This window comes from Nerophis ophidion, linkage group LG20, assembly GCF_033978795.1.
Source record: "Nerophis ophidion isolate RoL-2023_Sa linkage group LG20, RoL_Noph_v1.0, whole genome shotgun sequence".
NCBI lineage: Eukaryota > Metazoa > Chordata > Actinopteri > Syngnathiformes > Syngnathidae > Nerophis > Nerophis ophidion.
This window is the reverse complement of record NC_084630.1, coordinates 29542808-29567420: the sequence shown is the minus strand read 5'-3', so window position 1 is coordinate 29567420 and position 24613 is coordinate 29542808. Positions and strand designations below refer to the sequence as shown.

General features: G+C 42.7%; 1 protein-coding gene and 2 long non-coding RNA genes across 5 annotated transcripts in view; 1 reads left to right on the top strand and 2 right to left on the bottom strand.

Moving 5' to 3' along the window:
• wbp1lb (WW domain binding protein 1-like b) overlaps nt 1-11846 on the bottom strand; it is a 50229-nt gene extending 38383 nt beyond the window's left edge. Inside the window, exon 1 of one of the 2 annotated variants that reach the window (XM_061880945.1) lies at nt 11553-11846. In XM_061880945.1, coding sequence (XP_061736929.1) covers nt 11553-11682 — 130 coding nt within the window. In that variant the 5' untranslated portion in view covers nt 11683-11846. The remainder of the gene's footprint in view (nt 1-11552) is intronic. The other variant, XM_061880944.1, reaches the window with a different exon arrangement.
• LOC133538977 (uncharacterized) overlaps nt 11039-24613 on the top strand; it is a 29496-nt gene continuing 15921 nt past the window's right edge. Inside the window, exons 1-2 of one of the 2 annotated variants that reach the window (XR_009803147.1) lie at nt 11039-11323; nt 20832-20960. This is a non-coding gene — a long non-coding RNA (uncharacterized LOC133538977). The remainder of the gene's footprint in view (nt 11324-20831; nt 20961-24613) is intronic. The other variant, XR_009803146.1, reaches the window with a different exon arrangement.
• On the bottom strand, nt 20784-23591 carry LOC133538978 (uncharacterized). The gene is made up of 3 exons (XR_009803148.1): nt 21546-23591; nt 21284-21482; nt 20784-21196 (listed from the first exon to the last, which is right to left on the bottom strand). It is a non-coding gene; the product is annotated as an uncharacterized LOC133538978 (long non-coding RNA).

Sequence of the window (24613 nt, the reverse complement as noted above, 5' to 3'; positions counted from 1 at the left end):
GTTTATTTTCCCATTCAGCAGCGAGAAGACAACCAAACTGATATTTGATACGGTTTAAGTATTTAGTTGTTTAGCACATCCCTCCCATTGCTCACTGACCACCTCCTGTTTGTTAGCTTACCAAACCGAGAGTGCCTTTGTTCATGCAACCGACCATGCTTAATTTATTTCATAGTAAAGGAGTGCAGGTGCTGGACTGGCCTGCCTATAGTCCAGACCTGTTTCACATTGAAAATGTCTGGCACATTATGAAGCGTAAAATACCACAACGGAGACCCTGGACTGTTGAACAACTTAAGCTGTACATCACACAAGAATGAAGAAAAATTTCAACTGAAAAGCTTCAAAAATTGGTCTCCTCAGTTCCAAAATGTTTACTGAGTGTTGTTAAAAGGAAAGGCCATGTAACACAGTGGTAAAAATGCCCCTGTGTCAACTTTTTTACAATGTGTTGCTGCTAGGGTTGTAACGGTACGTGTATTTGTATTGAACCGTTTCGGTACGGGGGTTTCGGTTCGGTACGAGGGTGTATCGAACGAGTTTGTAATCTAAAGTCTTAACAAGCTGCTCTGCTTTCTGCCTCTGTCTGAGCAGTGAGCACCCAGCATTGTCCCGCCCACACAACCATCTGATTGGTTACATACAAAGCCAATCAGCAGCACCTATTCAGAGCTATGTAACAGCCAATCAACAGTGCGTATTCAGAGCGCATGTTGTCTGCTCCGGCGTCGAGATGAGCAGATATGTGTTTAGCAGCGGACATCGTACACTCCCCAAATTATAAAAAACCCTTCCCAATCACAACTATTACTAACATCACTATGAGCCCGTTGACCTTCTAGAAACTTAAACTGCAGCTCAGCTCGCTCGCAGTTCTGGCTTGAGGTAAACGCTAATTAGCTTTTAGCGTTACGTTAGCTCATTTTGCTGTGTGCGTGTGTGTGTGTGTGTGTATGATAAAAGTCAACTACAGGCTTCCCAAATGCTGTAATAAATTAAGCATGATGAGTTGACTTGAAACTGTTTAATGTTGCACTTTTTATATGTAGAAGAAAGGTTTTGTCATTTTACTTAATCAAAGCAACAACTTGAGGCAGTTTAATGTTGATTAACGTGGGTAGAATTATTATAGTGTTCCCAATGTTGAAAGGATAAAGCCATTGTTTACAAATTTGGTAAATAAATAATCTCAAAAATGTATATTTTGTTGTTTTCTTACTGTACCGAAAATGAACCGAACCGTGACCTCTAAACCGAAGTACGTACCGAAACGAAATTTTTGTGTACTGTTGCACCCCTAGTTGCTGCCATTTAATTCTAAGTTAATGATTATTTGCAAAAAAAAATATTAAGTTTCACAGTTCAAACTTTATGTATCTTGTCTTTGCAGTCTATTCAATTGAATATAAATTGAAAAGCTATTCTGTTTTTATTTACGGGTTACACAATGTGCCAACTTCACTGGTTTTGGGTTTCATGTTAAACAGCAATATGGAACAAAAAACCCGCACGTGTATGTTTTCCAAAAAGTAGATGTGCCTTTGGAAGATCCATTTTTAATAAGTGGCGGAATGACGGACACAAGAAAGCCAGTAAAAGTTAATTATCATCTATGATGGTGGTGACTAATTATAGTAATGAGGCTGATGGACTGACAAAATATAGATGATATTGTGTCCCGTACTGTAAACAGATAATGTCAGAATTGTTTATGGCTGAGCTGTGTTTCATGACTACCACTGAAAAGGACGCTAAATTCACGCTCACTAACCAATAAAACGTGCACGACAAGACAACTTGCAGGATAACCTAATTTGGCTGTGTGTGCACATGATAATAAACAAATATGGATGCTGCACGTGATACAACAGGTGATGAACAAAAATAACTGCTGTCCCCACATACACGTTACTTGGACTGTGTACTAACATTTTGGAGAACTTCAAACTCTTCTGATGACAAGTCAAGGCTAACAAAGAAAGGTTAATATTTGCAAAAAAAAAACGATATTTCACATTATGAAGAGAAATTCAATTAAACACTTTTTAGCGGAACTCGACCGATACATTCCATTATGCTGACATGAAGTTGTAACATTTAGGCTGTGAATGGCCATGTACTGTAACAGAGTGGTAAAAATGCCCCTGTGCCAACTTTTTTGCAATGTGTTGCTGCCATTAAATTCCAAGTTAATGATTATTTGCAAAAAAAAAACCAAGTTTTTCAGTTCGAACATTAAATATCTTGTCTTTGCAGTCTATGCAATTGAATATAAGTTTAAAAAAGTGAAGTGAAGTGAATTATATTTATATAGCGCTTTTCTCTAGTGACTCAAAGCGCTTTACATAGTGAAACCCAATATCTAAGTTACATTTTAAACCAGTGTGGGTGGCACTGGGAGTAGGTGGGTAAAGTGTCTTGCCCAAGGACACAACGGCAGTGACTAGGATGGCGGAAGCGGGAATCGAACCTGCAACCCTCAAGTTGCTGGCACGGCCACTCTACCAACCGAGCTATACCGCAAACCATTGTTTTTGTTTGTATTCACGATTTACACAACGTGCTAATTTAACTGGTTTTGAGTTTTCTACAATCTGCCTGTTAAACAGCAATATGGAACACAACACCCTCACGAGTATGTTTTCCGGAATGTAGACGTGCCTTTGGAAGATCCATTTTTACTAAGGGGCGGAATAACGCACACAAAAAAGCTAGTAAAAGTTGATGATAATCTATGACGGTGTTGACTAATTATAGTAATGAGGCTGAAAAACTGATAAAATAAATATGATATTGTGTCACGTACCGTAAACAGATAATGTCAAATCTGTCAAGGACCATGGACGGCGGCCTGAGCTGTGTTTCATGACTACCACTAAAACTCATGAACCAATAAAACATGTGCACGACAAGACAACTTGCAGGATAACCTAATTTGGCTGTGTGTGCACATGTTAATAAACAAATATGGATACGGCACGTGATACAACAGGTGATGAACAAAAATAACTGCTGTCCTTTTGCCTGTGGATGCCCACAAACACTTGTCTTGGACTGTGGACAATAAAGAGTACGGACAATTTGGAGAACTTCAAACTCTGATGACAAGACAAGGCCAACAAAAAAGGGTTATTAACATTTGCAAAAATTTGACAATTTCACATTATGAAGAGAAATTTAACCAAACACTTTTTAGCAGAACAAGAGTGCAAACTTGACCAATACATTCCATTATGCTGACATGAGGTTGTAACATTTAGACCAATGTTTTTCAAATACTGTGCTGCGGCACACTAGTGTGCCGTGAGATATAGTCTGGTGTGTCATGGGAGATTATGTAATTTCACCTAAATGGGTTAAAAGTATTTTTTGCAAACCAGTCATTATAATCCGCAAATAATGTGCCGTTGTTGAGTGTCTGTACTGTCTAGAGCTCGGTAGAGTAACTGTATAATACTCTTCCATATCCGCAGATGGCATCAGGTAGCTAACTGCTTTGTAGATGTCGTGAACGATGACGATAGTTTGTCATGATCACAATATGCAGACGACAGCAGGAAGCAGCCTGCAGGTCAAAAGCTATCTAATGCTTAAACCAAAAATAAACAAAAAGGCAAGTGCCGTTAAGAAAAGGCATTGAAGCTTAGGGAAGGCTTTGCAAAAAAAAACAAACTGAACTGGCTATAAAAGTAAACAAAAACAGAATGCTGGACGACAGCAAAGACTTACAGCCTGTGGAGCAGAGAGGACGTCCAAAAAGTACATCCGTACATGACAAGACAATCAACAATGTTCCCACAAAGAAAGATAGCGTCCGCACAACTTAAATAATATTGATTGCTAAAGCAAAGTAGGAGAGGCCAAAGTAGTTATGACTGTCTTCAGGGGGCAGCTTGTATAATCCATCCATTTTCTACCGTTTATTCCCTTCGGGATCACCTCCTCATATTATTATACAACTGCCTGTGCATTTGCCCAATTAAATTTTTGTACATCCAAATTGGTGGATAACTTGCTTTGAAATCACAAGTCACATATTTAATGTTACACAACAAACTGGCAAACTATTGACAAGCACGTCTAAAAAAACTAACATTTAAAGGGAATGTACACAACTTCTGCATCAAAACGTATGTACATGGACACTAAAAATAAAGTTAATGCACCTTTCCTGAAGCAAAAAGCAATAAAACACCATAGCAAAGCACTGAGTCCTCGAAGCTTCCTATGCTAGGTGAGTTAGCTAGCGCTACTAGAGTGCGTACATTCTTTTTTTCGACAGGACAGTGTCTCTTAAAGCTATCCAATCATTAACGGCATTATAAGATTTGATTAATTTATGTCGTCTCAGGTGTGATTCACTACAATAGGCCCCACAGCACACTTGATTGAAATACCACAACACTGGATATTGTTCAGATAAGTTAAATTTAAGAACTAGCACACAAAGCAACACCAAAGGTGACTATGACGTGCGCATTTTACGCGCATGCGTACTGGGTCACCTTGCGCCGGAGGTCGGAGGGGTCTTAAATAGGGATGTCCCGATCCAGGTTTTTGCACTTCCGATGCGATATTGTTTTTGCACTTCCGATCCGTCCGATACCGATATTGGCCGATACTGGCCTATCCGAGCATGTATTAAAGTTTGAAGTTATTTATCCTACTTAGTTGTCAGGGCTTCACGGTGGCAGAGGGATTAGTGCGTCTGCCTCACAATACGAAGTTCCTGCAGTCCTGGATTCAAATCCAGGCTCGGGATATTTCTGTGTGGAGTTTGCATGTTCTCCCCGTGAATGCGTGGGTTCCCTCCGGGTACTCCGGCTTCCTCCCACTTCCAAAGACATGCACCTGGGGATAGGTTGATTGGCAACACTAAATTGGCCCTAGTGTGTGAATGTGAGTGTGAATGTTGTCTGTCTATCTGTGTTGGCCCTGTGATGAGGCGGCGACTTGTCCAGGGTGTACCCCGCCTTCCGCCCGATTGTAGCTGAGATAGGCGCCAGCGCCCCCCGTGAGCCCAAAAAAGGGAATAAGCGGTAGAAAATGGATGGATGGATGGATAGTTGTCAGATTCCTGTTGAAAAGGGTTTTAGTACTCTTGATAACAACTAGACAGCTGAATTAGGTGAGTTTGAATAATACACAATAGAAAAACTTATACATGACAAACAGAAATGGCATCATTAAACAGTAAAAAAGTGAACAGTATAAGTGCAAATAATGCTGTAAACATTATTTAAAAAAGCAAAACACACAAACAACCTGAGTGGGATAAAATGTCTATAACTCAACATCAATACTTGCTCTTGAAAAAGTGTAAACTTAAAAAATAAAAATAAAACTATCTACACACGCCGTTCAATTGTTTGCCCCAGTCAGGGGGGGGGGGGGGGGGGGGACGACAAACAATTGGAGTCCAAGCATAATGGGGAGATTCTTTCAAACAAAAACGAGCACCTCAAGATGCTCAGGTGTCAGCCTACTCCTGTGTTCATCAACGATGAGTGCTAAAAAGCCTCTCACTCTCAGGAGTCATTAAAATGTCTTACAACTTTACCACCAGGCTTGACTTTATTGTGGCATGTTTTGCACTCCACCTCTTCATCTTTTTCGTTTTGTAGGGTAAAATAATCCCACACAGCTGACATTTTTACCGTAACTTAATTCACACGGCCGTCTTAACGGTTAGAACACTGACCTGTGGATGTGTTGGTGTGCTGGAAAAAGCGGAACGGAGCGTAGGGAGCAGCAGAAGAGTGGAATGTATTATTTAAATCGGTACGTTGGAAAACACGGACCGGATTTATTTTTAAACTGGATCTGAATCGGCATTTTCCCATGCCTTGCCGATACGCATTTTTGGGCAAATATCGGCGGCCGATCCGATCCAAATATCGGATCGGGACAACCCTAGTCTTAAACGTCCATTGTGTGTGTGTGGACAAGGATAAGGTTAGGTGGGATTTACCCTTGATGACTTTAGATACAGATACTCAATAAACACATACTTATCTCTGCAGTTAGGCCTCTTGTCCACACGCAGACGCATAATTTTGTCTTGAAAAAAGCAGACTTTTACAAACACTGGCCAAAGTGTAGAGATACAAAACGCTCCAGTCAGCGTAAGCGTGTACACGGCACAAACGGAGACTTGTGATGATGTCATGGTTGTGAGCTGTCATTTCCAAGCTCTACCACACTGCCTTCAAACACACTATAAGAGGAATTATTGTCTGTCTGAAAGGTAAACATGGTACTATTTTCACTCAACTTTAATAAAAAGACATCAAAATGGGTTTTGCGACACTCCCGCCGGCGCAAATGACAGTCGGCTGTTTTGGATACGATCTCTGTTGAACCTCCACCTGATAGGACAACTTTGACACGCAAGACTTTTGAATCTGTGTCATAAGAAAGGTGCAACATTATTTTCTGTTTTTAGTCCTTGTTTAACGTAAAAATCATGAAGTTAACTTACGTGTGTTGCATCTATTCTCGCGCGTAAAAAGGGAGCAAGCAACTAAAAAAAAAAAACTTAATGTAGCGTCCTCCTTGTAGTGTGTATTGATGTTAAAGACAATATACAGTTCATTACACATGTACTATATCACTGTATCCATGATTAAATGCTTTATAATTCCCTTAAACGAGCAACCTGGTTTCCTTGGCTTGTTAGTGTGTGCTGATTTTAGAAATATTGAACACTTCACCGCACATGTATTACATCACCATGTTGCTGAACACGTTATAATTCTGAGTGTTGTGTTTCAACAGCGCAGGCATGCATTTGCTCTATAATAATGTTCCCAGGATTCTCTGTGTACGTGCAAGCTGGTTTTAAAGAACATGTACATGTTATTCTACATCTAAAGTCGATCAAAATAAACATAATAGGAGGTGTAATGCCACCAAGTCTTGCCCTGTGACGAGGTGGCGACTTGTCCAGGGTGTACGGCGCCTTCCACCCGAATGCAGCTGAGATATGCTCCAGCCCCCCCCGTTGCCCCGAAATGGACAAGCGGTAGAAAATGGATGGATGGAAAGCCACAAAGTCAGATATTGCTGCTTTTTTCAGGCTTCTGATTGGACAAAATGTGCAAGACAGCAAGTGTATGTTTGTGTGTAGACATACACAGTTTTGAAACTACACTTGTTCGGATGGAGATTGTTTTAACCCCAAATATGCGTCTCCGTGTTTGTGTGGGGATGGCCTTAGTGTAGAGGAGGCCATAGAAGTTATGGCTGTCTTCAGGGGGCCGCCTGTAACAGTGAATGTATAATCGCCTCAACATATTATTACACAATTGCCTAGCCATTTGCCTATTTAGATTTGTGTACATCCAAATTGTTGGATAACTTGCTTTGAAATCATAAGTCACGTTTAGTGTCTCTGCGCTGCTGATCCGCCTCCGCTTGGGATGGTTTCCTGTTGGATCTACTATGGACGGGACTCTCGCGGTAAGGTTGGATCCACTATGGATTGAACTTTCACAGTATCATGGTAGAATAGGGCTGGGCGATATTGCCTTTTTTTAATACCGCGATATTTTTAGGCCATATCGCGATATACGATATAAATTACGATATTTTGCCTTAGCCTTGAATGAACACTTGATGCATATAATCACAGCAGTATGATGATTCTATGTGTCTACATTAAAACATTCTTGTTCATACTGCACTAATATATGCAACTTTTAACCTTTCATGCAGAGAAGGAAATCACAACTAAGTCAATTTACCAAAACTGTATTTATTAAAGTTATTAGCAGGTGACTTTTCAAATGATGCTACATATTAGCAGTAATGCTACATTTGGTAGCAACGCTTGTGCCCCACACTTGACAAATTAAAGTTGTCTGTTCGACATATTCCCGCTTGAAGCCGAACCACCGCCAGACGATGGGCCCCATGCTGTTTTTCTTGGGAATCAATTCTTCCTTCATTTGTTACCAGATTCGCACCTTCTATCTCTCGCAACAACCCGCTAGCATCACAGCTAACGTTAGCCACGCCGCTACCTCTCCGCTGGGCAAGGGCGTGTACGTATGACGTGACAGTAAGTGACGTATGAATGTGCGCTTGCTTGTCTGTGAGGAGACACAGGAAAGAGCGAGGAGAGTGTAATGCCTGCAGCTGCGTGAGAACGTCTACTCGAATATTACGATATAGTCATTTTCTATATGGCAGAGACAAACCCACGATATATATCGCATATCGCCCAGCCCTATGTTAGACCCGCTCGACATCCATTGCTTTTGGTCACCTGGGGGATGAGAGGGGTTGCCCACATATGCGGACCTCTCCAAGGTTTCTCATAGTCATCATTGTCACTGTTGTTGTAAGCACAATACCAATGGCGCGCAATTTGCAAAATGCGCAACCGTATTTTGCAAATTTAATGTGAAATCAAATCAAATGTTTATTGGATTCATCACTATACAGTGTACATCCACGACAGAACTACTGACTAAACTACTACCAAGTGTGGATTCAAGCAGGGTGGCCAATTTCAAGTTCCAGGTAACCCTACATAATTATATTTTATAAATAGTAAACCAAGTTATGGTAGTAGTTTAGTCAGTAGTTCTGTCGTGGATGTACACTGTATAGTGATGAATCCAATAAACATTTGATTTGATCTGATTTGACATTAAATTTGCGAAATGCAGTTGCGCATTTTGCAAATTGCGCGCCATTGGTATTGTGCTTTCAACACTGTACACTGTCACCGACGTCCCACTGGGGCAAGTTTTCCTTGCCCTTATGTGGGCTCTACCGAGGATGTCGTTGTGGTTTGTGCAGCCCTTTGAGACACTGGTGATTTATGGCTAAATAGATAAACATTGATTGATGATTAATTGATAGTTTTGGCTGTTTTCATGGGACCGCTTGTATAATCGCCTCATTATATTATTACACAATTGCCTCTGCATATGTCTATTGGGATTTGTGTAGATCCAATTGATGGATAACTTGCTTTGAAATCATAAGTCACATTTTTAATGTTCCACAACAAACATTTGCATGAACTAAAATAGGAGTGCACAATATTGACAAGCAGGCTTCACGGTGGAAGAAGGGTTTGTGCATCTGCCTCACAATACGAAGATAGTGCAGTCCTGGGTTCAATCCCAGGCTCGGGATTTTCCTGTGTGGAGTTTGCATGTTCTCCCCGTGAATGCGTGGGTTCCCTCCGGCTTCCTCCCACTTCCAAAGACATGCACCTGGGGATAGGTTGATTGGCAACACTAAATTGGCCCTAGTGTGTGAATGTGAGTGTGAATGTTGTCTGTCTATCTGTGTTGGCCCTGCGATGAGGTGGCGACTTGTCCAGGGTGTACCCTGTCTTCCGCCCGATTGTAGCTGAGATAGGCGCTGTCACGCCAAATTTCTTCCCCCCTACAAAAACCTTTCCCCCCCCATTTACTTCCGGGGTCATGATTAATACAGACATTGTGTAACGCTATATTATAAAAATACAGACGTTTTGTTAAAGGCCTACTGAAACCCACTACTACCCACCACGCAGTCTGATAGTTTATACATCAATGATGAAATATTAACATTGCAACACATGCCAATACGGCATTTTTAGTTTACTAAATTACAATTTAAAATGTCCCGGGAGTTTCGTCTTGAAAACGTCGTGTAATGATGACGTGTACGCAAGACGTCACGGGTTTTAAGGAAATATGGGCGCTGCACACACACACAGCTAAAAGTCGTCTGCTTTAAGCGCATAATTACACAGTATTTTGGAGATCTGTGTTGCTGAATCTTTTGCCATTTGTTCAATTAATATTGGAGAAGTCACAGTAGAAAGATGGAGTTGGAAAGCTTTAGCCTTTAGCCACAGAAACACACGGTGATTCCTTGTTTAAAATTCCTGGAGGTGAAACTTTCCTATGGATCAGCGCGTGGTCGAGCCAACATGGATCCCTACCAAATGTCAACCAGCAGGTTTCGGTGAGAAAATTGTGGTTAAAAAATCAGTTCTTACCGGAGAAAAGCTGAGCTTGTGCCGTCCATAGCTGCCGTTGACTCCCTTGAGACACTGCGCCTCAAGACACCCGTGCAGACACCCTTCCGACTATCAAGTAATATTTAACTCACTAAAACACTAGCAACACAATAGAAAGATAAGGGATTTCCCAGAATTATCCTAGTAAATATCTCTAAAAACATTGGAATCTGTCCCAATGCAATCGCGTTTTTTTTTGTTTTTTTTACTTATTTTTTTTAATAATTTTTTTTTTTCTAGTCCGTCGCTATCAATATCCTCAAACACGAATCTTTCATCCTCGCTCAAATTAATGGGGAAATTGTCGTTTTCTCGGTCCGAATAGCACTTTTTGTTGGAGGCTCCCATTAAAAACAATGTGAATATGTGAGGAGCCATCAAACATGTGACATCATCGTCTGCGACTTCCGGTAGAGGCAGGGCTTTTCTCTTTGCACCGAAAGTTGCGTACTTCATCGTGGATGTTCTCTACTAAATCCTTTCAGCAAAAATATGGCAATATTGCGAAATTATAAAGTATGACACATAAAATGGACCTCCTTACCCCGTTTACATAAGAAAATCTCATTTCTGTAGGGCTTTAACGCTATGTTATAAAAAATAAAATCAAAAAAACAATTTACAAACACAAGCTATGGGATGACGCATTTACTTCCGGGGTCACGTCTCCTCTTAGGTCATCCCATAGCTTGTGTTTGTAAATGTTTTTTTATTTATTATTTTTTTAATAATATAGTGTTAACAAAACGTCTGTATTTTTATAATATAGCGTTGTATTTGTATAATATAGCGTTAACAAAACGTCTGTATTCAGGGGCGCCGCTAGGGATTTTGGGTCCCATGAAAAGAATCTTTACAGGGCCCCTGTATCTTTACAGGATCCCTCTGTATTATAATTTCATCATCACTAGGGGCCTCTCTGGGCCCCCCTCCATCATGGGCCCCTAGAATCCGTCTTCTTTACCCCCCTTTTTCGGCGCCCCTGTCTGTATCAATCATGAACCAGGAAATAAATTGGGTGGGGTTTGTAGGGGGAAGAAATTTGGCGTGACAACGACAGCGCCCCCCGCCACCCCAAAAGGGAATAAGCGGTAGAAAAGGATGGATGGGGAATATTGACAAGCAGGTCTAAACAAAAAATAAAAAAATAAAACCTCCAGGGATTGTATACGACTTCTGCGTCAACACGTATATACACGGACACTTAAAAATCAAGTTAATGGGACTTTCCTGACGCAAAAAGCAACAAAACAACACCATGGCAAGGCCCTGAATCCTCGAGGCGTCCTATACTAGGTGAGTTAGCTATCGCTACCAGAGAGCTTACATTCTTCTTTTCGACAGGACAGTGTCTTTTAAAGCTATCCAATCATTAACAATATTGTACATGATGTGTCCTGGCACGCAAAGGCAGCTAGCTTTACGTCTGACGAAGGAGTGAATGTTTATATGTAAGTTAGCCAGGTAACTAGCAGCTAGCATGCTAGCCCCGCTGTCAGAGACCGACGTGTTTACGGCAGCTTACCCGCTCCGTGGCGGCGGCCGTGGGGGTGACAGGCGCGGCGTTGTGCAGAAACAATCCCATTTTCAGAGCCACACACGCGCCTCTCATTCCTCCCGAAAAAAAAAGTTGCGACGACTAAGGGAAAAACCATGCACTTCACATTCGAACACCCGCCACTAATTCCCCGGCGCCGAGGCGCGGAAGAGCGGCTGAGCGCGCTCACTCCCCGGCATGGTGGTGCTGTGGATAATGCACACAGAGGTTGGAGCTGTGGATAAGGCACACGGAGGGTGGGGCTATGGATAGGGCACACGGAGGGTGGAGCTGTGGATAATGCACACGGAGGGTGGGGCTATGGATAGGGCACACGGAGGGTGGAGCTGTGGATAAGGTACACGGAAGGGTGGAGCTGTGGCTAATGCACACGGAGGGTGGTGCTGTGGATAAGGCACACGGAGGGTGGGGCTATGGATAGGGCACACGGAGGGTGGAGCTGTGGATAATGCACACGGAGGGTGGGGCTATGGATAGGGCACACGGAGGGTGGAGCTGTGGATAAGGTACACGGAAGGGTGGAGCTGTGGCTAATGCACACGGAGGGTGGTGCTGTGGATAAGGCACACGGAGGGTGGGGCTATGGATAGGGCACACGGAGGGTGGAGCTGTGGATAAGGTACACGGAAGGGTGGAGCTGTGGCTAATGCACACGGAGGGTGGTGCTGTGGATAAGGCAGACAAAGGGTGGAGCTGTGGATAAGGCAGACAAAGGGTGGAGCTGTGGATAAGGCAGACGAAGGGTGGTGCTGTGGATAAGGCAAACAAAGGGTGGAGCTGTGGATAAGGCACACGGAGGGTGGAGCTGTGGATAAGGTACACGGAAGGGTGGAGCTGTGGCTAATGCACACGGAGGGTGGAGCTGTGGATAAGGTACACGGAAGGGTGGAGCTGTGGCTAATGCACACGGAGGGTGGTGCTGTGGATAAGGCAGACAAAGGGTGGAGCTGTGGATAAGGCAAACAAAGGGTGGAGCTGTGGATAAGGCACACGGAGGGTGGAGCTGTGGATAAGGTACACGGAAGGGTGGAGCTGTGGCTAATGCACACGGAGGGTGGAGCTGTGGATAAGGTACACGGAAGGGTGGAGCTGTGGCTAATGCACACGGAGGGTGGTGCTGTGGATAAGGCAGACAAAGGGTGGAGCTGTGGATAAGGCAGACGGAGGGTGGTGCTGTGGATAAGGCAAACAAAGGGTGGAGCTGTGGATAAGGCACACGGAGGGTGGTGCTGTGGGTAATGCACAAGGAGGTGCTGTGAATAAGGCACACGGAGGGTGGAGCTGTGGATAAGGCACACGGAGGGTGGAGCTGTGGATAAGGCACACTGAGGGTGGTGCTGTGGATAAGGCACACAGAGGGTGGAGCTGTGGATAATGCACACGGGAGGTGCTGTGGACAAGGCACACGGAGGGTGGAGCTGTGGATAATGCACACGGAGGGTGGAGCGGTGGATAAGGCACACGGAGGGTGGAGCTGTGGATAATGCACACTGAGGTGCTGTGGATAATGCACACGGAGGTTGGAGCTGTGGATAAGGCACAGGGAGGGTGGTGCTGTGGATAAGGCACACGGAGGGTGGAGCTGTGGATAATGCACACGGAGGGTGGAGCTGTGGATAAGGTACACGGAGGGTGGAGCTGTGGAGAAGGCACACGGAGGGTGGAGCCCGGGGCGCTGTTAGGGATTTTTGGCCCCATGAAAATAATCTTAACAGGGCCCCCAACACATAATTTAATTTCATTTCATCATCATTAGGGGCCTCTCTGGGCCCCCCTCCATCATGGGCCCCTAGAATCCGTTTCCTCCCCCCCCTTTTCGGCGCCCCTGCCCTGCGATGAGGTAGCGACTTGTCCAGGGTGTACACCGCCTTCCGCCGATTGTAGCTGAGTTAGGCACCAACGCCCCCAAAGGGAATAAGTGGTAGAAATGGATGGATGGATATACATTTATACAGTGGGGCAAAAAAGTATTTAGTCAGCCACCGATTGTGCAAGTTCTCCCACTTAAAATGATGATAGAGGTCTGTAATTTTCATCATAGGTACACTTCAACCGTGGGAGACAGAATGTGCAAAAAAAATCAAGGAATTCACATTGTATGAATTTTAAATTATTTGTAAATTATGGTGGAAAATAAGTATTTGGTCAAACATTTAAAGCTCTCACTGATGGAAGGAGGTTTTGGCTCAAAATCTCACGATACATGGCCCCATTCATTCTTTCCTTAACACGGAGCCATCGTCCTGTCCTCTTAGCAGAAAAAACGCCCCAAAGCATGATGTTTCCACCTCCATGTTTCACAGTAGGTATGGTGTTCTTGGGATGTAACTCAGTATTGTTTTTCCTCCAAACACGACGAGTTGAGTTTATACCAAAAAGTTCTATTTTGGTTTCATCTGACCACATGAAATTCTCCCAATCCTCTGCTCCACCGTGGTGCTGTGGACAAGGCACACGGAGGGAGCAACTGGTGAAGCTCCGCTTCTTCAGCTGTTACACAATCTGTTCCTTCCGCGTGAGGGCTCGGCCTGCGTGTGCTGGGTGTGGCGTGGTCGCCTCCACTTGCTCCACGTGCGCAACGTGAATGGCTCGCAGCTGCGTGTTTGGCTTACCGGTTTCACGGACTCAAGCGCCATTGGACAGCGCGGCGTGGGCCAACCAATCACACATCAATGCGTCTTTTCAGCATGATCTGAAGCAGTGGTTCTCAACCTTTTTTTCAGTGATGTACCCCCCTGTGAACATGTTTTTAATTCAAGTACCCCCTAATCCAGTGGTTCTCAGATAGGGGGTACGCGTACCACTGGGGGTACTTGAAGGTATGCCAAGGGGTACGTGAGATTTTCTTTTAAATATTTTAAAAATAGCAACAATTCAAAAATCCGTCATGAATATATTTATTGAATAATACTTCAACAAAATATGAATGTAAGTTCATAAACTGTGGGAAAAAAATACAGCAATGCAATATTCATTGTTGACAGCTTGATTTTTTGCGGACATGTTCCATAAATATTGATGTTGAAGATTTATTTTTTTGTGAAGAAATGTTTAGAATGAAGTTCATGAATCCAGATGGATCTCTATTACAATCCCCAAAGAGGGCACTTTAAGTTGATGATTACTTCTATGTGTAGAAACCTTTATTTATAATTGAATCACTTGTTTATTTTTCAACCTGAAAAAAGGTTGAAAACCACTGATCTAAAGCAGTGGTTCTCAACCTTTTTTCAGTGAGGTACCCCCTGTGAAATTTTTTTAAATTCAAGTACCCCCTAATCAGAGCAAAGCATTTTTGGTTGAAAAAAAAAGAGATAAAGAAGTAAAATACAGCACTATGTCATCAGTTTCTGATTTATTAAATTGTATAACAGCGCAAAATATTGCCCATTTGTAGTGGTCTTTCTTGAACTATTTGGGAAAAAAGATATAAAAATAACTAAAAACTTGTTGAAAAATAAACAAGTGATTCATCCAACCATCCATCCATTTCTACCGTTTATTTCCTCTTGGGGTCGCGGGGGGCGCTGGCGCCTATCAAGTGATTCAATTATAAATAAATATTTCTACACATAGAAGTAATCATCAACTTAAAGTGCCCTCTTTGGGGATTGTAATAGGGATCCATCTGGATTCATGAACTTAATTCTAAGCATTTCTTCACACAAAAAGAAATCTTTAAAGGCCTACTGAAATGAGGTTTTCTTATTCAAACGGGGAAAGCAGGTCCATTCTATGTGTCATACTTGATCATTTCGCGATATTGCCATATTTTTGCTGAAAGGATTTAGTAGAGAACATCGACAATAAAGTCTGTAACTTTTGGTCGCTAATAGAAAAGCCTTGCCTTTACCGGAAGTATGTGCGCGTGACGTCACGAGTTGCAGGGCTCCACACATATTCACATTGTTTTTAATGGGAGCCACCAGCAGTAAGAGCAATTCGGACCGAGAAAGTGACAATTTCCCCATTAATTTGAGCGAGGATGAAAGATTCGTGAATTACGATATTGATATTAAAGGAATAGAAGAAAAAAAAAAGCGACGGCAGTGTAAGAGTTTCAGATGTAATTAGACACATTTACCAGGATAATTCTGGAAGATCCCTTATCTGCTTATTGTTTTAATAGTGTTTTAGTGAGATTTTAGAGATTGTAAAAGATTGTAAAGATATACCTCGAAGTCGGATGGCTGCGGTGAACACGAAGTGTCTCAGAGAGAAGCCGAGGAGCCAAACTCCCAGCTGCCGCTGCTGCAGGATGATGAATAATCCAATGATTTCTCCGGTAAGATATTAATCACAATTTCCCCATCCAAAAACACGCTGTTTGATAGTTTATACATCAAAGATAAAATATTAACATTCTAACACATGCCAATATGGTCGGTTTAGTTTACTAAATTACAATTTTAAATTTCCCGCAGAGTTTCCTGTTAAAAACGTCGCGAACGATGATGCGTATGATGACACGTGTTTGTGATATTATTGGTTGGAGGGGACATATTAGCTCAGCACCACTTGCGGCTAAAAGTAGTCTCTTTTCATCGCGCAATTACACAGTATTTTGGACATCTGTGTTGCTGAATCTTTTGCAATTTGTTCAATTAATAATGGAGAAGTCAAAGTAGAAAGATGGAGGTGGGAAGCTTTAGCCTTTAGCCACACAAACACACGGTGTTTTCTTGTTTAAAATTCCCAGAGGTGAAGCTTTACTATGGATCAGAGCGGTCCAGGGAACATGGTTCCCGACCACTTGTCAACCGTCAGGTTTCGGTGAGAAAATTGTGGTAAAAAGTCGCTTCTTACCAGAAATCAGCAGAGCTTCTGTTCTTCTGCAGCTTTGTGACTTGTCTCAGAGACTGGCATCAACACACCCGTGGACACACCCCTCCGACTATCAGGTACTATTTAATATCACTAAAACACTAGCAAAACAATAAAAAGATAAGGGATTTCCCAGAATTATCCTAGTAAATGTGTCTAAAAATATCTGAATGGCTCCCAATGGAATCGCCTTTTTTTTTTTTTTTTTTTCTTTTTTCTAGTCCTTCACTCTAAATTTCCTCATCCACAAAACTTTCATCCTCGCTCAAATGAATGGTGAAATTGTCGCTTTCTCGGTCCGAATAGCTTTTGCTGCTGGAGGCTCACATTATAAACAATGTGAGGATGTGAGGAGCCCTCACACCGGTGACGTCATCGTCTGCTACTTCCGGTAAAGGGAAGGCTTTTTTATTAGCGACCAAAAGTTGCGAACTTTATCGTGGATGTTCTCTACTAAATCCTTTCAGCAAAAATATGGCAATATCGCGAAATGATCAAGTATGACACATAGAATGGACCTGCTATCCCCGTTTAAATAAGAAAATCTAATTTCAGAAGGCCTTTAAGTCTAAGCATTTCTTCACAAAAAAAGAAGTCTTTAACATCAATATTTATGGAACATGTCCACCAAAAATCTAGCCGTCAACACTGAATATTGCATTGTTGCATTTCTTTTCACAGTTTATGAATTTATATTCATATTTTGTTGAAGTATTATTCAATAAATATATTTATAAAGGATTTTTGAATTGTTGCTGTTTTTAGAATATTTTAAAAAAATCTCACGTATCCCTTGGCATACATTCAAGTACCTCCATTTGAGAACCACTGATCTAAAGCAGGGGGGACAGAATCCTTTTCATTGAGGGCCACTTTATATAGTAGTTATTGTCTTCAAGGGAGGGAATAAGCGGTAGAAACGGGATGGATGGATGTCTTCAAGGGGCCGCTTATAACAGTGATTAATCAATCAATCAATCAAAGTTTTTTATATCAGTGTTTTTCAACCTTTTTTGAGCCAAAGCCCATTTTGGAGTCACACCACCAGCAGAAAATATTTAAAAAAATCTCCACCAGGTTGTCGTGCCTTATTTTGAGTTTGTCGTTGTTTCCTGTGTGTAGTGCTTTAGTTTCTGTCTTGCGCTATTGTTTTGGTGACATTTCCTGTTTTTTTTTAGTGTCCTCCTGTGGCAGCCTCAAGCCTTCCTTTGAGCGCTATTGTCCGCACCTGCTTTGTTTTCCTGCAGTGAGGTGGCGACTTGTCCAGGGTGTACACCGCCTACCGGCCGAATGCATCTGAGATAAATTAAATTAAATGGTTTTACTTGTATAGCGCTTTTTTACCCCTTTTTTTAAGGAGCCCAAAGGGCTTTGACAGTATTTCCACATTCACACACTGATGGCGGGAGCTGCCATGCAAGGCGCTAACCAGGAACTATAAGGAGCAAGGGTGAAGTGTCTTGCCCAAGGACACAGCGGACATGACTAGGATGGTAGAAGATGGGGATTGAACCAGTAACCCTCAGATTGCTCGCACGGCCACTCTCCCAACTTTGCCACGCCATCCCCAGGCTTCAGCGACCCCAAAATGGACAAGCGGTAGAAAGTGGATGGATCGATGCTTTGTTTTAGCAATCAAGATTATTTAAGTCGTGCAGACGCTATGGGACAAGCGGTATAAAATGGCCGGATGGACGCTATACTTTTTTGTGGGGACATTGTTAATTGTCATTTCGTATACGGATGTATTTTGCCACACGGTGTAAGTTTTTACTGTCGTCCAGCATAATACACACGCACATATATATATATATATATACATATATATATATATATATATATATATGTATATATATATATATATATATGTATATATATACATATATATATACATATATATATATATATATATATATATATGTATATATATACATATATATACATATACATATATATATACACATATATATATATACATACATATATATACATACATATATGCATATACATACATATATACATACATACATATGCACACACACAATTATACATATATACATATTTGTATACATACATACAGGTCTGTAATTTTCATCATAGGTACACTTCAACTGTGAGAGACAGTTGAAGTGTACCTATGATGGAAATTACAGACCTCTGTCATCATTTTGAGTGGGAAAACTTGCACAATCGGTGGCTGACTAAATACTTTTTTGCCCCACTGTATATACATACATACATAAATGTATCCATACATACATAAATGTATCCATATATACATAAATGTATCTATATATATATATACACACATACATACATATATATATATATATATATATATATATATATATATATATATATATACACACACATACATATATATATATACATACATGTATACACATATACAAACATACATATATACGCATATACAAACCCCGTTTCCATATGAGTTGGGAAATTGTGTTAGATGTAAATACAAACGGAATACAATGATTTGCAAATCATTTTCAACCCATATTCAGTTGAATATGCTACAAAGACAACATATTTGATGTTGAAACTGATAAACATTTTTTTTGTGTGCAAATAATCATTAACTTCAGAATTTGATGCCAACAACTCGTGACAAAGAAGTTGGGAAAGGTGGCAATAAATACTGATAAAGTTGATAAATGCTCATCAAACACTTATTTGGAACATTCCACAGGTATGCAGGCTAATTGGGAACAGGTGAGTGCCATGAGTGGATATAAAAGCCGCTTCCATGAAATGCTAAGTAATTCACAAACAAGGATGGGGCGAGGGTCACCAATTTGTAAGCAAATTGTCGAACAGTTTTAGAACATTTCTCAACGAGCTATTGCAAGGAATTTAGGGATTTTACCATCTACGGTCTGTAAAATCATCAAAATGTTCAGAGAAAAGGGAGAAATCACTGCACGTAAGCGATGATATTACGGACCTTTTGATCCCTCAGGCGGTACTGCATCAAAAACTGACATCAGTGTGAAAAGGATATCACCACATGGGTTCAGGAACACTTCATAAAACCACTGTCAGAAACTACAGTTGGTTGCTACATCTGTAAGTGCAAGTTAAAACTCTACTATGAAAAGCAAAACCCATTTATCAACAACAACAAGGAACGCCGCTGGCTTCGCTGGGCCCGAGCTCATCTAAGATAAAAGGGTAAAAGTGTTCTGTGGTCTGACGAGTCCACATTTCAAATTATATTTGGAAACTGTGGACGTGGTGTCCTCCGGAACAAAGAGGAAAATAACCATCCGGATTGTTATAGGCGCAAAGTTCAAAAGCCAGCATCTGTGATGGTATGGGGGTGTATTAGTGCCCAAGGCATGGGTAACTTACACATCTGTGAAGGCACCATTAATGCTGAATGGGCCATACATATTTTGGAGCAACATATGTTGTCATCCAAGCAACATTATCACAGACGCCCCTGCTTATTTCAGCAAGACAATTGCAAGACACGTGTTACAACAGCGTGTTTTTGTAGTGAAAGAGTGCGGGTACTTTCCTGGCCCGCCTGCAGTCCAGACCTGTCTCCCTTTGAAAATGTGTGGCGCATTATGAAGCGTAAAATACGACAGGGGAGACCCCGGACTGTTGAACGACTAAAGCTCTACATAAAACAAGAATGATAAAGAATTCCACTTTCAAAGCTCCAACAATTAGTTTCCTCGGTTCCCAAACGTTTATTGAGTGTTGTTAAAAGAAAAGGTGATGTAACACAGTGGTGAACATGGCCTTTCCCAACTACGTTGGCACGTGTTGCAGCCATGAAATTCTAAGTTAATTTGCAAAAAAAAAAAAAAAAAAGTTTATGAGTTTGAACATCAAATAGCTTGTCTTTGTACTGCATTCAATTGAATATGGGTTGAAAAGGATTTGCTAATCATTGTATTCCGTTTATATTTACATCTAACATACTTTCCCAACTCATATGGAAACGGGGTTTGTATATACACACACATATATACACACACACATACTGCATATATTTATACATATACAGGTATACACGCACACAGAAATATATATATATATATATATACACACACACACACCGTATTTCCTTGAATTGCCGCCAGGGCCCTAATTAATTTAAAACCTATTCTCACTCCGGCACTTACCAAAGGTATGCAGTAAAAATTTGAGTGGGATGTAAGCTTGGACCTTAAATCCTACTGAATAGCTCTTAATCTTCTTCCCTTTATGCGATTTCAAATTACCGGTATTGAAATCAGCCTCCTCCATTTTGAAAATGATGACAGGGGAAGTGTCACTCGTGACTTCACGAGTTTGACCCGGCGGTAATACTAAGCATGCGCTAATTATTTTGGGAAGCGAGTTTGACAAGGCACAAGCCCATGTAACCATTGTTTTCTATGTGGGGAGGTCAGGCACAGAGCTGTTGGCTGTCTCAAGAGGCCTCGTGTCCAGAGAGCCAACCAACCCCCTGCTGATGTCCACACCATAATGAACAGCAGCCCCTGGAGCCCTACAGAGGTGAAGCCACCAGTACATGTAAGAAACATTGGAATGTCCTCTTGTAATGGTCCCGAGTAGAAAAATATTAAAAACCAATAAAATTGTTGCTTAAAACCAATATAACTATTAAGAACCCAATGTAGTGAGAGCAGCCGTCCCAAAATAAGGAAAGATGAATATTCTGATTCACAATTTAATAAAATACAATTAAAACCAGTCACGACAGGCGTGGGGTTCCGTCTCTTGGCTCCGCCCACTTCCACGGTGTCTTCCTGCACACAAAATTAAAAGGGAGGCAGGCCACGGGATAAAATCTACTAAAACCACGGAGACGCTATCGGGGCTGACGTCACACTTACACGCAAGGCAGTGTTTCCCCTGCCTTTGCTCTAGTTCCGCGTCAACGTATTGGGTACGACCACTCTCCGGTCACTCGCAGGACCCACGTGGCCGTACCCGTGCCGCTCCGCCTCCTGGTCGCTCCGGGGGTCGCCGCAGGTCCCTGGGTCCAAATCACCCTGACTACAGAACCACACAGCCGGCGCACGACGCACGAGCCTGCAAGCCCACAGCCAAAGGCAGTTGGGTGTCCCCACAGAGCCACAACAGTACGGCACTTACATGGGCGGCAGAGTTTCCTCCTCCCTTGCCTGTTGTGGACGTCTTGGGGTTCGTTCCGGTTGCCTGCGGGGTCTACTGTGTGGTCCGGGGGTTCCTTCCCAGCCTGCGTGCGTCTACCCGGTCCCTCTCGTCAAAGCCTGCAGATTCTTCCCCGTTCCGGCCAGAACCTGCCGAATCCTGCCGTTTTACTCTGTAGACCCTCCTCTCGAACCTGTCCCCTCTTCTTCCTCTTGTTGCTCCTTTTAAATCAATCAATGTGCACAGTCTTAATGCTCCACAGGTGTGTCCAATTTCCCGTGCCATTGGATTGGGCACTGTGGTTGTTATGGGCAACCAGCTAAAAGGGGCAATGTCTTAAGATACCAGCAAAGTCCACAAGGAGTAAAAACATACAATTAAAAACAATCAAATTCCAAAGTATAAAAACATGCAATTAAAACTATAATCAAATCCTAAAATGTAAAAACGTGCAATTAAAAAACAATCAAATTCCATCCATCCATCCATCATCCTCCGCTTATCTGAGGTCGGGTCGCGGGGGCAACAGCCTAAGCAGGGAAACCCAGACTTCCCTCTCCCCAGCCACTTCGTCTAGCTCTTCCCGGGGGATCCCGAGGCGTTCCCAGGCCAGCCGGGAGACATAGTCTTCCCAACGTGTCCTGGGTCTTCCCCGTGGCCTCCTACCGGTTGGACGTGCCCTAAACACCTCCCTAGGGAGGCGTTCGGGTGGCATCCTGACCAGATGCCCGAACCACCTCATCTGGCTCCTCTCGATGTGAAGGAGCAGCGGCTTTACTTTGAACTCCTCCCGGATGGCAGAGCTTCTCACCCTATCTCTAAGGGAGAGCCCCGCCACACGGCGGAGGAAACTCATTTCGGCCGCTTGTACCCGTGATCTTATCCTTTCGGTCATGACCCAAAGCTCATGACCATAGGTGAGGATGGGAACGTAGATCGACCGGTAAATTGAGAGCTTTGCCTTCCGGCTCAGCTCCTTCTTCACCACAACGGATCGGTACAACGTCCGCATTACTGAAGACGCCGCACAGATCCGCCTGTCGATCTCACGATCCACTCTTCCCTCACTCGTGAACAAGACTCCTAGGTACTTGAACTCCTCCACTTGGGGCAGGGTCTCCTCCCCAACCCGGAGATGGCATTCCACCCTTTTCTGGGCGAGAACCATGGACTTGGACTTGGAGGTGCTGATTCTCATTCCAGTCGCTTCACACTCGGCTGCGAACCGATCCAGCGAGAGCTGAAGATCCCGGTCAGATGAAGCCATCAGGACCACATCATCTGCAAAAAGCAGAGACCTAATCCTGCGGTTACCAAACCGGAACCCCTCAACGCCTTGACTGCGCCTAGAAATTCTGTCAAATACAATCAAATTCTAAAATTTAAAAAAACATGCAATGTAAAATCCACAGCAATAAAACACTATACAACTTGCATGGCAATGAAACATATATAATCCCCTACTTGTGTCCCATCACACTCTCTTCAGTCCAAAAAAAACTGAGGTGCGGGAACAAGTGGTCCAGTTAGTAGGGAAGAAATGCAGGGTCAAGTGCAACATTAACAATTTTCCAGTTGAATGTTTGCTTGACACAGGTGCTCAAGTGAGTCTTCTTGATCGTAAGTAGGTAGAAACTGACCTTCCCGACCGTAAGCCACGGCCATTAGCAGATCTCATCGGGCGTAAGCCTCTAAGTGTGCTCGTAGTGAATGGGGAGCCCTTGCCGTATGGCAGGTGGGTGGTAGTGAATGTGAGTCACCCCGATAATAGAGACCCAAACATAACAGGTACCCTTCTTAGTAAGTAGTGTGCCCATGGACTGCCCCCTTATTAATTTCAACATGATTGAATGCTTGATAATGGGACCAAAGTGTGAGTCTGACTTCATATCAATCAATCAATGTTTACTTATATAGCCCTAAATCACTAGTGTCTCAAAAGGCTGCACAAACCACTACGACATCCTCGGTAGGCCCACATAAGGGCAAGGAAAACTCACACCCAGTGGGACATCGGTGACAATAATGACCCAGTGGGACGTCGGTGACAATGATGACTGAGAACCTTGGAGAGGACGAAAGCAATGGATGTCGAGCGGGTCTAACATGATACTGTGAAAGTTCAATCCATAATGGATCGAACACAGCCGCGAGAGTCCAGTCCAAAGCGGATCCAACACAGCAGCGAGAGTCCCATTCACAGCGGAGCCAGCAGGAAACCATCCCAAGCGGAGGCGGATCAGCAGCGCAGAGATGTCCCCAGCCGATACACAGGCAAGCAGTACATGGCCACCGGATCGGACCGGACCCCCTCCACAAGGGAGATTGGGACATAGGAGAAAAAGAAAAGAAACGGCAGATCAACTGGTCTAAAAAGGGAGTCTATTTAAAGGCTAGAGTACATAAATTAGTTTTAAGGTGAGACTAAAATGCTTCTACTGAGTTGGCATCTCGAACTGTTCCCGGGAGGGCATTCCAGAGTACTGGAGCCCGAAATGAAAACGCTCTATAGCCCGGAGACTTTTTTTGGGCTTTGGGAATCACTAACAAGCCGGAGTCCTTTGAACGCAGATTTCTTGCCGGGACATATGGTACAATACAATCGGCAAGATAGGATTGAGCTAGACCGTGTAGTATTTTATACGTAAGTAGTAAAACCTTAAAGTCACATCTTAAGTGCACAGGAAGCCAGTGCAGGTGAGCCAGTACAGGCGTAATGTGATCAAACTTTCTTGTTCTTGTCAAAAGTCTAGCAGCCGCATTTTGTACCAACTGTAATCTTTTAATGCTAGACATGGGGAGACCCGAAAATAATACATTACAGTAATCGAGGCGAGACGTAACAAACGCATGGATAATGATCTCAGCGTCTTTAGTGGACAAAATGGAGCAAATTTTAGCGATATTACGGAGATGAAAGAAAGCCGTTTTAGTAACGCTTTTAATGTGTGGCTCAAAGGAGAGAGTTGGGTCGAAGATAATACCCAGATTCTTTACCGAGTCGCCTTGTTTAATTGTTTGGTTGTCAAATGTTAAAGTTGTATTATTAA